This window comes from Hippoglossus stenolepis, chromosome 6 (genome assembly GCF_022539355.2).
Source record: "Hippoglossus stenolepis isolate QCI-W04-F060 chromosome 6, HSTE1.2, whole genome shotgun sequence".
In the NCBI taxonomy this organism is placed as follows: Eukaryota; Metazoa; Chordata; class Actinopteri; order Pleuronectiformes; family Pleuronectidae; genus Hippoglossus; species Hippoglossus stenolepis.
In genome coordinates this window covers 10,738,731-10,753,504 of record NC_061488.1, presented here as the reverse complement: position 1 = coordinate 10,753,504, position 14,774 = coordinate 10,738,731, and the positions used below count along the sequence as shown (strand labels likewise).

General features: G+C 42.7%; 1 protein-coding gene across 6 annotated transcripts in view; it reads right to left on the bottom strand.

Moving 5' to 3' along the window:
• Window positions 1-12,684, bottom strand: part of LOC118110716 (cyclin-dependent kinase 17) — a 38,736-nt gene extending 26,052 nt beyond the window's left edge. For 4 of the 6 annotated variants that reach the window (XM_047340254.1, XM_035158703.2, XM_047340256.1 and 1 more), the window contains exons 1-3: window positions 12,301-12,684; window positions 7,220-7,379; window positions 3,800-3,964 (exon numbers count right to left, since the gene is read on the bottom strand). In XM_047340254.1, the coding sequence (XP_047196210.1) occupies window positions 3,800-3,964; window positions 7,220-7,349 (295 nt within the window). In that variant the 5' untranslated portion in view covers window positions 7,350-7,379; window positions 12,301-12,684. The remainder of the gene's footprint in view (window positions 1-3,799; window positions 3,965-7,219; window positions 7,380-12,300) is intronic. The other 2 variants (XM_035158708.2, XM_035158709.2) reach the window with 1 other exon arrangement.
• Window positions 12,685-14,774: the final 2,090 nt, after the last annotated feature.

Here is a 14,774-nt window from a genome sequence, read left to right as displayed (position 1 = left end):
CAGCTTTTATCTCCCTTCAAGGTCTCATTCACTCTCACCGTTTCTTGTTATAAACATCTTTATTCTCCATATTTGCTCACCTACATTTCAGATTACAATTAAAATATATTGTTTTTCATCTTTTTTTATTATAATTTTTTTTTTTTAAATCATAAATTGGATAGTCTGCCTCCAGACTGGTGAGACGATAAAACTTAGAGTGCATATAACATCCCAGAGGAACATGCACGCACAGAGAAATGCACACGAGGCTGGAGGGGAGGGAGAATTTAGACTGCAGTAATTACATCTAAACCTTTTATCTGCATCTAAGGAATCTTATTATTCAATTACTGGGACCAGAGTGCCTACTGTAAGCTACCAGCTCCTCTTGTGCTGGTCCCAAATGCTTTATCCCCTCCTCTCTTTCCTACCTACTCTGAAAATCCCCGGAATCCTTGCGGAGCATCCTTTACCCTTAAGCGAGCCGCAGCAGCACACATAAAAGCTTAGAAGACGAACTACATAAAAAAGGAGTCCACTCCATTGTTCTTATTAAACCCAATCTGGGAGTGAGCGTGGAGGGTTAGTGTGAGTAAATGGATGGGTGAAGGGGGGAGAAAGAGGGCAAGTGGGCCACAGGGATTAATGCAGTGTTAATGCATTACATTAAATCCCTGGCACAAACAAGGTCTCTCATGGTGCACAATACACAGGAAGAGATAAGGCTGGTCTGAAAAGCTTTCCATCCTTTATCTTTGCCCCATTCTGATTTTATCGGGGGGTTAAATATAGCATTTGGATATATGTGGTGAGAAAGAGGCAGAGGAGAGAAAAGAACGAGGAGACATCTGTGACAGTATCAGGAATAGCAGCCCGGCCGCGACGTGTTCCGAGAGGAGCCGGGCAGCTTTTCAGCAGACTCCTCTCTCTCAGCAAAACAGACAGGAGGTGCCGACTAATCCTCAACAGTGCAACCAGACATCTTCACAGAGGGGGAGAGGTGAGTCGGTGGCAGAAAAAGCTGGAATGAAAAGTGCAGTGTTCGTCTTTCCTGCCTGTAAGTACAGTGTGCACGGTGGTGGGAGTGAGCGTTGGCCCGGCTAGCAACAGATGAATCACAAACCTGTAAAAGCGCTCCGTGCGCTGGCTACTGGCCCAACACCTCTAAAACGCACGGATAACCCTACAGTCAGCCCTACTCAGATGAAAAAACGTAGTTAAACGAATGGGGTGGATAGAGCAAGTCTGAAAAGGAGGGAGAGAAAGCAGAGAAAGGGTGGGTAATCTGCAGCAGGAGAGAGAGATTGCATCATCATGTTGCTCTATTAAAGGCTGCGACGTGCTCCGACTGCTGAGTGGCACGCAGTGAGTCAGCGAGACCAACCAGTGGGAAACACACACTCACTGACTCACACTCGCACTCGCACTCACACTCACACACACACACAGTGAACCTCTTAACATTTCAAACTACACCTTATCAAGGTTTTAATAATAGAGTAGCATCTATTCTCAGGTCTGAGTCAAGCTTTGCCCTTTTTAAAGGCTTTTAAGCTCATAGACAGCTGTGGACTTCACAGTCACTCTCATATATTTCTACACATTTCCCTGTCAGCAGTAGACAAAAGCCAAACGAAAGAAGAATGACTGCTTATTTATTACCTCCGCCAAGGAGCTTTCACCGATGTCTGATTGTTAGTTGGTTTGTTTGTCAACAGATGAACAGATTTCATCTAAGTTGGTAGAAGGATGAGACGTGGGTAAAGGAAGAACCCATTAAATATGGGCAAGGATCTGAAAAAAGGTGAATTTATTATCACTTTTTTCAACATTGTGAGTTTTTTGACACTTTCACCAATTTCCCAGGGAATAATTCATGGATCTTGATTTTTTTTTGATTTTTTTAAACCAGAACTGATATTTCTGAGTGTGCAATGCAGCTTTATTTAATTTAAGGGGACTGTTGGGCCTTGGTGGAGGTAAGCGCTCTATTGAGTGCCATTCATTCAATTTAATTATAACATGTCCCACTGGGAACATGTCAGAAAACCGTTACTGTCTTTGAATTAACATTGGCCAATATTGTCACTATGATAATTAGATCTGCTTAACTAAACTATCATTATAATCAGTAACAGTCAGGCACTATTTTCCATATTCTCAAACTATCATCTCTTATGCTCTGCATTGGAAATTACTTTAAACATGTAGATTTTTCATGTTCTAATATCTGTCATTAACTACATCCATTATAGTATTGGCTGCATCTGAATACTATTAAATTGTACTGTATGTAGTCTAGATCTAGTAGTAAGATCTTCTTGTGGATTTAGGCAACATTCAAGGACTTTGGCTTCTTTTGTCAAAAGGAAAATTATGTTTTGTTGAAAACATTTTTATACTGTTTTATACTAAAATGTATTGTTTTGTATTGGTACTGAAACTCAGATATCATATCAGCAACAGCACTGATGTTCAAATGAAACCCACCCCTATGCTGCTGTCCATATTTCTTTAGGAGGATCATATAAAGCCCCGACAAGGAACTTAAAATTTTCTTAGATTTTGGCTCCTCTCTGGACAAACACTGTGATGTTTCTATCGTCTCCTGTCTTAGCCAGCGTGTGTTTGTTTTTAAAGGAGTGAAAAAAAGACAAACAGGCGTTTGCAGGACGCAGAGCAATGAGGTAATGTTTCTTTTGTTGCTGTATGATTGATTGCTGTAATACGACAACATTATAATTTAGTTTTAGTGCTGTTCATGAGGTGGTCGGACCCAACCACAGACAATGAGAATAGTTCATAGAAAAATAAAATGTTGTCTCTGATTGTCTCCCTTTGCTGTTGTAGGTCATAAAATGTCAGCAATATTAAAATGAGACTGTTTCATAACCAGTTAAAAACTCTGTGTAGTACGTTTAAGTTTCATAAATCACACTCTTATCACACTCCAGTTACAGGACTCGTTATCTTGTCAGCCAGAGTTCAATGAATCAAGTAGTCTTGTTGTGATCTATCAGCAGTTCATGCAGCCAAGGACTCGGGGGATACAAAGTACAAAGCTAATAGAACTCCTGAAGGAGCCATTGTGGAACTTCCGATACCACTCAGCCGGCCGCTCCCTCCTTTCATCTGTACTTTTTCATTTCTCCCTCCCTATCGCTCAGCCCCCCTATAAATCCATCTCTCGCTGTTTTCCAAGCTTCATTTCATTCTCAACCCATCGGACATCTTCAGCTCCTCCCTTTCCCTCCATCCTCGACTTTCCCCTTCCTTCCTGATGTAATCCGTTCTGCCACAGTGGGAAATGAGATTACTGGGATCCATGGAACCACAGACAACGCGTTCCGTTACATAATGCAGAGAGACAGAAGGAAAAAGTGATCGAGAGTGCGGGGGTGTTGTGAACACGTGCATGCATTTGTGAATGTTGGATTAAGGTCATTAGTGTTTTTAGCCTTTTAGATCTGTGGTAAATGTTGGGCGGATATCCAGTTTGTGACAGTAAATATGTTTTTGCACTCGTACATGTACTGACTGTAGCTGTACAATTTTTACATTTAACAATATCAGCTTTGTAAATGTAGTTGAATATAAGGAAATATACAATAGGAACACTCAAAGGCAGTACACACACAAAAATTACCTGAAATATAAGAACAGTAATTCAGTAAATGTAATTTGTTATTTTCCACCACTGGTTTTTGCAGCTATATGGTTGTTGTGTGCTTATGATTGCATGCATAGATCACTGTGTTAGTGTGTGTGAGTGTGAGTGTGAGTGTGAGTGAGTGTGAGTGTGAGTGTGAGTGTGTACCCAGAGATCCAGTCCTGTGCAGGCTCAGGTAGGCTCTGTCTCTTTCCAGCCCCCCACCTGGTTCTCTGCGCAGGGCGGTGCGGCCCAGATGACCAGCGTACTGACGCAGGAAGGAGGGAGCACTATGGGAGGCAGGAGGGTGCATGGCGCACACCACCATGGGCTCTGAGACACACGATGCAGACGGACAGCCAGGGACAGGAAGAAACAGAAAAAAGAGAGTATACCAGAGAAGACGAGAAGGAGAAGAGAAAACTCCAAAGGACAGCAGGTGGACAAAGTGAGAGGAGAGAAAAGGCGAGGCAAAGTAAAACGGGAAAATAATGAATGAAAAGATGGAAGAAAAGCGGGGAAGGGTGGACAGAGGCGGCAAAATACAAACAGGCAGATGGCAGGAATTGTAGGAGAGAACAGGAGGAAAAGAGAAAGAGGAAAAGAGACGACACAAGGTCATACACAGAGCAGACACAGAGAGGCAGCAGAACATGTAGGAACAGTACAATATGTAGTGCTGCGAGATAAAAGGGTGGGAACACATACAGCTGCGGTACTCATGTTAGAGGAGGGAACAGTCGTGGCACACAGAAAAACAAGTAACCATGGAACGTATATAAAGTGTGTGTGACGTGCGTCGTGGAAAATATGCTGAGTCATAGGGTGATCAAGAGAACAGAGAGTTAAAACAAAAAAAGAGGCATGCACATGAAAAACTAGCAGACACACTGTAGGAAACAGACCACAGAGATAAGGGAGAATCCAAATCACTGACGGGGGGACTGGAAAATATATTAAGGAAACTGAATTGAAGTCTGTGGGTCTTATTTTAAGCTTATGGACAAATAAAAGGCTCTTTCAAAGCTAAATACCCTCACAAACCCTGTCAGGACGCATACATCAACGTTTCCTTCACCTCTCTCAAGCATTAATGATTCCTTTTCGCAGAATGTGGTTGGAAGCCCACATGTCACATCTCCTATCTTTCATAATAATCCCCAATTTCCTGCACATTGCACTGTAAATTCCACTGTGATCCCAGAGCATCAGAGTTTAATGTTCTCCTAAAATCCTCACACAATTCCCTCCCAGTCTCTCGCCTCCAGTAACACCCATCTAAGTCCTCCAAGAAAAGGAACCCGATCTGAGGCCAGCAGCAGCCTCAACATGGTTTCTAATTAGCACTTTGAAAAATGTAAGAATTTTTTTTCCCACCACCCTTTTGCACCATCTGAGTAAGATGTATAGAGATGTGGGGGGTCAGGAGGGTGATACAGCGAGGGAAAAGGTCAACAGAGGAGGATAAGTAAAAGATGTATAGCCGTGGTTAAAGTTTAATGTCCCTCGCCTCATCCCCTACATCACTTCCTCCATCCCACTCCCATCCCTCGCCTCTTCCTTGCTCCTCGCGCTCTCTGGAAATGTACTCACTCAGCTCGCGCTGTTAAATACGAAAGAGAGGGAAGTAAAAATACGAGGAAGAGAGGAGCGATGGCAGGGAATGAAATTAATCAGGTGGATATAGATGTTGCAGCCCAGGAGCTGGAATGACAGCAACACCAAACAAACATTATCGCTGCTTGTACCCAAACTCCGAGCCAATACATCTAGCCCAAAAAACAGACACAGCTATATTTGAACACTGAAACGTGTCTGGCTCCTGATTTTGTCTTTTCTCTTTGACAAGAGAACGGCACATCCGTGTGTTTAATGCTCTATGCTCTGACCTGGTTTCTGCCTGAGAGCAAGATAAAGACGTGAACACGCACCAAGATGGATGATCACACACACGCATCATGTTTGTATGTCAGGTGAGGACTCTGCGGACCTGCAGTCCTGAAAGTTGCCCACCAGATGGCACCCAGACTTTCTGAGAATGACGCTGCTTTTTGCACATTCTTCTCCGATATGAAACATTTTCTTAAACTCACATGAAAACACAAATTGACTAATCAAATTGACAACGAAAGGTTGTGTGTTCAAATACATTTCCAGTGTGCTACTCCTGTCAGTCTGATGAAGTGAGGTGAACAGTGAAGTGATGGTGACAGAAGTGATGATGAGGTGAGGATGATGAATGTTAACATGGCTCCAGTGAGTGTGAAAGTTCAGGTGAAGCATTCTGAGAGTGTGTGTGTGTCTTTTTGTGTCCTCATAAGAGTTTCACATTTTCCTAAATGTTAACACACAAACATTTTTGAAACATGAGCAGTGTCTCAATTCAGGAGCCGCATCCTTCGGAGGCTGCATTTAAAGAGTGATTGCGCCTCAGGGGCACAACTAGGCTGTCCCAAATACGTCCTTCCACCCCCGAGCCCGCAGGATGCTACCCGTTCCAACATATCCCGTGATTCATTCCGCTTCAGATGCTAACTGTTTTACAAAGAGGTAATGGCGGCTGCAAGTGAGACAGAAAAGTACCTAACATGTGTACCTAATGGTACACATGTTTTTTTTTAAAAAACGTTTTTAATGAACAGAATAACTTTTCCGTCCATAGCTCTGTTGCTAGGCGACAGCTTTAAAGGCGGGACAAGCTGAATTGAGACACAGCTATGGACATATACTTACATACGTCCACTGACGTATGTAAACTGAAAATAAACTGAAAATATAAAACTGAAAACATACAAGAGTGAAGTACAGTTCAATAAATTTCATCAGCTCCCATAACTTTATACGACTTTCATGCATCTCCTGCAATAACCAGTTACAACCTCTAGTACACCATTATTTTCAATCAGTAAATGCTGAAAAAGAAGACATGACATCTTGAAATGTTGGAGGAACTATGAAACTGCTCTTTAAATCACGTGGCTTGCCTGCTCCTGTGTGGTGAAGCACTCACCATAACTGATGCTGTAGTTCCACTAATCATTGTGTGACTCCCAAGACGGTTATGGAGGTGACAGAGCTTCTCTTCATCATAAAGGCAATCCGTGCTACCCCACCCGCCATATAAAAGCTTTTTCTTCTGTTAAAGCTAGGGTTGGTAATCCTGGAAAAGCTTGCAAGAGCAGGCTACACCCTCTCGTCAAAGCTGCGGCGCCAAAACACAGGAACGCGCACTGACAACTGCTAGAAGACGACTTTTCTGTGACTCCCTCGCTAACTTCTGGTGATCACCTCTGCTTCTGCTGTGCATGTCTCATCGGCTAAAGACTCTTGCCATGTGCAGTTAGAGCATCGGCAGGCAGTAACAGACAGGTACACCAGGAAATACTTTTACTCAGCCTCAATGAAATGATCGGTCGTGGACGACTTTAGTTATTGATGGCTATTGGGACTTTAATTTCAACAAATAAGATAAAAAACAACTTACCAACCCTAACTTTAAGAACTAAGTTACTCTACTATGGAGTTAATGCATACATATTATATACTTGTGTATACCTGCATGGCAGCGTACGAGTTTACGTGTCTCACCATTGTCCCTGGCTGTGGTCGGCTCGTCCAAGGACATCTGTTCTGCCAGTTCAGACAGTGATTCGTCGACGGGCCGAGCGCTGCGGAGAGACATGGAAAGCCTCCGCTTGATTATCTTCATCCGGTCCATCTTCTCGACCACTACACCGGGGCCCACAGGCTGAGGAGGAGGAGGGGAACACAACAACCAAACAACATCATCATTATAATCATCATCATCATCATCATCATCACCGGCACCACCTGCATCCCCATCATCACAGTAATAGACATTGTTCTCATTACAACCATCAACGGATCCACGCTGCCCCGTTTAATCTTCATTGTACAGTCAAACTACCGCAGTGCAGCCTCGGCGCATTTTCTGCAGTTCTTTGGGCGCCCGACGATTGTGTTTGCTCACACAGCGTGTTCTCATTGTTATGTATCCCAAGTGCAAACATTGCAGAATAAAAGAAAGTAAATGAGAGAGAGAGAGAGACAGGCCTAGAGAGACAGATGAAAAAAAATGACATGTGAATGGCTGACTGTGACGGTCCCCAGCTGGTTGAGACAAGAGCAGTTGAGATGTGATTGAAGCACATTTCATTCCATCAGCTATCCATAATGATGTAAACCAACATCTAATGTATTCTAATGCAATGACACAAGAATTAAGTTCTTCATTATCTGTGGCTGACTCTTTTGCAGTCCTTTGACAAAATGACAATGACAATATGAAGTTGGTTTTAAATACTCTGCAGCATAAATGTGGTTAAAGAAGAGAGAAGCGTCCCATCCTTAAAATAAACGTTGAGAAAAGTACACATTATTTTTCCAGCAAAGTGCTCTTTATATTCAATGGCGACCCAACTATGTGTGTTATTTGGTCAGTGAGCTTTCAACATTACATATTGTAAAAAGTGCCCTTCAGCAGACATTTAAAATACGGTTATATGTACGTTATGTGTGCGTTTGCATAACTGTGTGTTGACTGGCCTGGAGGTAGAGTATTTCTGTCTCCTCTCCACTTCCTGCTCTTTCCATCTAACTCATAAGGGCTCGGGAGCTGACGTTCACAAGTCCGTACACACACACACACAAACACACATGGCACCCCCTGCCATTCTCTTTGTGTCCAACCTTGGAGGCTTCAACAAAAGCCATTCATCCTTTCAGGCTCTCAGTCTTTCAGGCCTATTAGAGACAGGCAGTGCTCTGAGGGAATTCAAATCCTCATTCAGGACGACTGGCTTTATTTCACCAGAAGATGCGTTTCGGCAAGTATCCATTGCTATCAACGTTGCCTCTGCCAGTTTACATGAGCCCAGTTGGATGTATGAACCTCAGCCGAAATGAAAAAACATAAAAAAGTTAGAGAAGGAAACAATAGAGTGAAAGGGCAGCATCTCATGCATTCATTTCATATCATCAGTCACCCCTGGATTATCACTATGAATGACTCTACCTCCCCCCTCATTTGCATGTTTTCCCATTCTTCACTAGAGAATAATAACGTGCGGACGAGAAGATTGGATTGTCCTCAGGCATCCTCGTCCTCCAGAATCACAAATGACTCATGTTATGTGGGAACAGCCGATAATACAATGCACACCTAATAACCCAGATAAATGTTATCAACACACAATTGCCTCCACCATTGCACACACACAGACACACAATAGTGACTAATTTCACAGTCGTCTTATCTCTGTTGCAATAGCCCACACCATAATGCAGTGGGAAACTCATTACCCAGCAGGCCATCGAGAGAAACACTTCAGGGTGCCACTGTATGTTAAATATGTAATTGAGATCTCCTATTTTATTCATACAAAAGGTGAAATATGGTGGAATCTGTCCTGTATGCTACAGAAAAATAAGCTCAAAATTTACTAATAACTTTCTACTTCTTCCTGATTTTAATAAGCTTTTAAATTTTTGATTAGCTTAGAATCATTGTGCATTAATTATATAATCTCTTTGATCTTTTATTGTATTTAATTATTCAAAAACACAAACATTTCTGCCTGATGAGTCCATTAAAGTTGCTTTAATGAATAGTTGTGAAGCTAAATTAAGTTGCGATATCGGTTTAATATTTGCTACACTGCTTCACTAGTAGCTCAGTGCAAATAAACTAAACTAGGCTGCATTTAGTACAAGACTTATAATAATGTAAAACACTTCCAGAGAGTTTTAGAAGAGTAACTGTGGCCTGGTGCTGACGGACGTGGCAACGTGAGGAGGTTGGTGGAGGCACATCAGTGAGTGGGACTGGACATGTGGCTCCATGTGCAGGACACACTCACCACACACCATGAAAACCGTGAACACCTCTGATACATAACTCCCACCCGACAGAGGGACTCACTCCAGAGGATGTAGGACGCTCTTACTCACAATACACTTTTAGTTTTAGTTGTGCTTGAACAAACTATACCGCGCGCTTGATAAGTTCACCATAGAGGGTTAACAGGCAAGTGATACCAAGGAGTGAAGAAATAAAACCTTCCTCCAACTTTGCACTCAGTTATAAGTGTGTCTGTGAGCAGCCTGTCTGTGTCGCACATCTGTTTCCACATGTATATGTCTGGGTGGTTGCATGGATGTGGTAGCATGGAGGTGAGGCCAACGGACACACCCCCCGAGGAGGTCAGAGGATGACCACAGTCGGAATTTATTCAAGACACACACCATTTGGGTTGCTAGGTTACAGAACGAGGCTGGAACCGCAGCTTCTGTCTCCGATGGGAAAAGATTTTATTTTAAAAAGGAAACAGAGCCGAGAAGAGCCGAAAAGCTGAGAATTCACAATTATCATCTCTCTGTCTCTGTCCTATATCCCCAATCCCACCCCTCTTCCCCACGCGCGCCCACACACACACACACACACACACACACACACACACACACACACACACACACACACACACACACACTTTAAATTGTAAGAAACTTCCAGCCCTCCGGTGCTTGGGATGCCACACAGCACTGCAGCATGCGATCCTTGCCAGCTCAGCTCTGGGATTCCTCTGCCTCTTCTTAGACTCTCCGAGGTTTAAGAAAGAATCGACCAGAGGACCTGAGTCTGCAGTTTTTTATAAGAGCAGAGGTTTTTGACAGCTTGTGTGAACGAGGGATTATTTTAGTTTTAACCAGATATTGTCTTAGCCCTTTGCTTTGCATCACAAACAAACAGGCATTCTTCTGCAATTCAGTGGCACATGAATTACACGCATGCATGCCCACAAATACAATGTGGCAGAGCGGAGCAGGCACTCAGTGGCACTCAGTACGCTGCTTGGCACAGTGGCCTGAGGATGAATGAGTAATGCACAAATCTGCCCAACTACAGAATCCTACACATGTCCACACAGATAGACCAACAGATAACCCAAAAATAAGCATCTTGTCTGTTACTTAACCTGAAACTCCAGAGTAAAATATGAAAATATTTATATTAATTTAACAAGTTACCAAAAGAAGCATGAAAACAAAATTGCAAAAAGATCAGAAATGCTTCCAAAAATATGGAGGTAGAGTCACTGAAGCTTTTTCTAGGATTTTAGGGAGAACTGATTCAAAGTGCAGAAATATTCTTTAACTATCCCAATTCTAAAACTTCAGTTGGGGCTAAATGATGTTGCTAAAATCCATATGAGGATGTGGGACAAGGATGCAATATATGTATGTTATTTGCTTTGCAGAGTGAAATTGTATGAAAATATATAGTAGCCTAATCATTGTCATCGTGATATGATTCCACCCCAAGTTGGTAAAACACAATGTTGAGTAACTGGCAAGACAAAACTTCTTTACTAAGTATCATTATTATAAAAACTGACTTTTTGGTGTCCGTGAGCTGGGGACATTCCCTGGTTAATAAATGTCACAATTTAAACCACAGAGGGGTGGACAACTGCTGACATTCAAACATAGAGGACATAGATGCAGGGGAAACTGCACAGTAACTGTCACGGTGCCAAAAAGTAAGACTGTATAATCCCTAAAGTGGTGAAATTATGTATATTTTGTAACGGTTGAAAAATATATACCAGAGCCCTTATCAACACTTTAGTAAGGGTGTCATTATTGTAATAAGGCAGTTCTGGGATGAAATATACACAGTAAAAACACACGGCTGTTATTGGTCTGGGGTTTATACTGAGATGTTGCTATTGGAGAGCAACACAAGGGCAAAGGCACTGAAGGATGCGCATGATTGTCAATCTGGACGTCCCACACCGAGATGGACATAAATAATTCAGTGCTAAATGATACCCTAAACATGCTGCTCAGAAACACACATGTGATTTTCAGCTATAGGTATAAGTGCTTCGCCTGTACTGGGGTTAAAATACAGATGGAAATCGATGGAACACCCACGAGGTTGTGCACAACACTGAAGGACCGCAGCTCTGGACCGGACTGACGGTGTCCCGGGTTTAACTCTGCCGCAGGCCGGGCGCACATACGTGTGCACCAAATGTCACAGGACTCGTTGTAAACTCGCGGTGATGGTTCGTGTTTGGCCATATCGCCACAGAGATTCCTCCACCTCCACCTTCCCACCAACCAAACCAGGCCTTTTTCGGTCGGCTCCTCTACTCCCCGTGTTTTCCTGACACACGTATCCGGGTGGAGGAGAGTCAGGCAGGGCAGGGGAAAAGTTGCACAGCCTCCCGGCGGCCCACCTCTGGAGCTCGAAGGGGAAACAGGAGTGGGATCAACTAGTTTTAAAACGTGTGTTTACATGTGTTGGAGCAGCACAAAAAACGATAGATTTCAAGTACAGTACCCTGGGGAATTAAAAGCGAGTCGGTTATCCCGTTCCTGGTGTTTCTCACTTTGCATTTTCTGAGATTTGGGATTTCCTGCAGCGAGAATCTTGAAAAGAAAAGTACTCGTCAGGCTCACAGACGCGCAATTTTACGCAGCGTGATCCATTCCCAATAGACACGTTTGTTTTCAACGAGTGGGGACTGAACTCCACCTGCAGTGTCGGGTCAGGTGGTGGGACCCGTGTTTGTCTCCATTGTTGTCCCGGCACTGACATTAATGTGAACACACAAACACACACACACACCGCTGCCACTGACCTGCTTGTGTCGGTGCTGCAGGAGACTATTGTTCCACTCGCGTGTGGTAATCCGGGGCAGCAGGGGGATGGATCCACTGCGACAAGTTCCTTCAACTACTTTGCAGTGCAAAAAAAAAATACACGGCAGATCGTGTGTTCGGCCGCCGGATGACTCTTAACCCAGCGTCTGGCGGTGTGTCGCAGTGAGTCCTCGCCTGCGTGGCTGCATCGTTGGCCCGTCACAGTGCAGCATCCGCCCGTACTTTCACTCACTCTCGGCACCGTCCCGTCCGGCGACGATCAGCCATGTCTCCGCCGCTGCTGCTGCTGCTCCTGCTGCTGCTCCTCCTACTGCTGCTGCTGCTGGTGGTGGAGGTAGAGGTGGCTCCCTAGTGGAAGCAGTGGCGTGATCCCGGAAAACACCGCAAGGGGTGTGCGTGTTACTTTTTTAGGGGCGGGGGGGGGCAATGTCCGGTCACCAGTGAGGCAAATCGTCATTGCTGATTGGTCCTGGTTAAGGTTTTCGGGATAAGATGTGAATTGTGGGTAGTTTAAGTTCGGGTCCTGGTTTAGTTGAGGGATACGGTTTTGTTTACACTGTCCACAATGAATGGAAGGCAAAGCAAAGTCCTGATAATGATAGCTGTGCAAACCTGCATGTGTGTGTGTGTGTACTCGTTTTTGTTGCCTTCTTTTCCCCACTACAAACCATGACCATATCAGGACCAGCTGACCTCATGGGCACCAAAGGCAATGAGGCAAAAAGTCATTGTTGATTGGTTAGGGATAGGGTTTTGGTTAAGCTGTCTAAAATGAATGGAAGTCAAGTGGGTGTGTGTCTATTTAAGAAAGGGGGGGTCGAATATATTCATTTTTGGGGGGGTTCAGTGTCACCGGGGAAATTAGCCCTCATTACCCCAGCTCCTTTCCCATCTAAATATGCACCTCAGAGAAAATGTCCTGGTAAATAATTCATGGTTTCGAAAAATTATGGAAATAAGACAGTAATATCAGTACCCACCACTGCTTACGTGGCATCAACATGAGTAACAATAGCACAAGGTTTAAATGAATCAGGAGGACATGAGATTAAAACACAGGATGATTTTCTTTTGATGGCCTGTAAAATGGCTACCTGGGTGACTACTGTGAGGAGATAATGCCAAGATTTCCACCTAAAATGCTTTAAGTGTTCTTGTTTTTTGTGTTTCATAAAATAATAGTGGGTGAAACCAAATTATTATTTTTCCTTCCGGAGGGATCACCTGAATCCCCAACAATTACGTCGACAGTCACACAGATGACACAGCAAACACAGTTGATGAGGAGGAGGGCTAGTCTTCAGCGCCACCTTGTGGTTCATGTAAACAACAGCAGCATGTTTTCATTCATTAAGCTGAAGTCATTCGGTTGAGAAAATCCCACAGAGCTACTTTCAGCTTTTCCCCGAATTTGCAGCTAGAGATGGAGAGAATTATAAAAGATGGCAAAATATCATGTACATTTTATTAATCAACAAAATATAGAATAATAATAATATACTCAGTTACATCAGAAATGTGATGATACATACATTTCATGGTAACTGAGCTGGTTTAGTAGATAATTTAGGTTAGAGCACATCTCTACTCAAAGCAATGTATTCTGGATGTAAAGTTGTAAATAAGTATGATTCAGCTGATTTAGAATTACAGCGGATTCTGGTATATTTTTAAGACTAAACATATTTTTCTTAATTTAAATATATGTTAATATAATTACGAGCTCGAAGGGGATCGATGCAGTCTCACACAACAGCCCTTGTGTTTATGATGTTCAGTTTTTATTGAAAATGTTTCAGTGATGTGTCGATCTTTTTCGGAGGATTTTCTTTGTGGTACTTTTTGTTGCATTACAGTGAGGCCTAAACTACGTCTTCCAAATGACCATGGGATGAGCAGGTTCAATCAACATCTCAATTGAAACACAACATTATAACCATGAAGGTTGGATTTATTTCAAGACTGTTGTAAATGGACAGAGTTACACAACTGATTGCACAGTCTATGTAACTTAAAATGTAATATAGTATTTGAGTTATTTCAAGATACTGATATTTGCTCCACAGATAATTATACATATTTCTACACATCATTTCTGTGGAATAAGAAAGCATTTAGCTGATAGTTTATGTAATTAGCATTCTCTCCATTTGAAGATAAAACCATTACATGATCTATTGATTAAAGTTGATCAGAAGAACATTAGTCAGTGATTAATAATGTTCATCTTTTGATGATTATCATCAATGATTATTGCCTTACATGAAGGTCAACTGAATATTCCTGGATTATTAGCCTCTGGTATTTATAAATGTTTCCTGACTTTTTAAACATTTAATGAAAAACAAAAAACACTTGACTTTACTTGTATTAAAGCTTCTTTGCATGGTATAATTCGTAGTTTTATATAAATAAATAAAACCAGAGTACATCTTCCACTTCTTGTGTGACT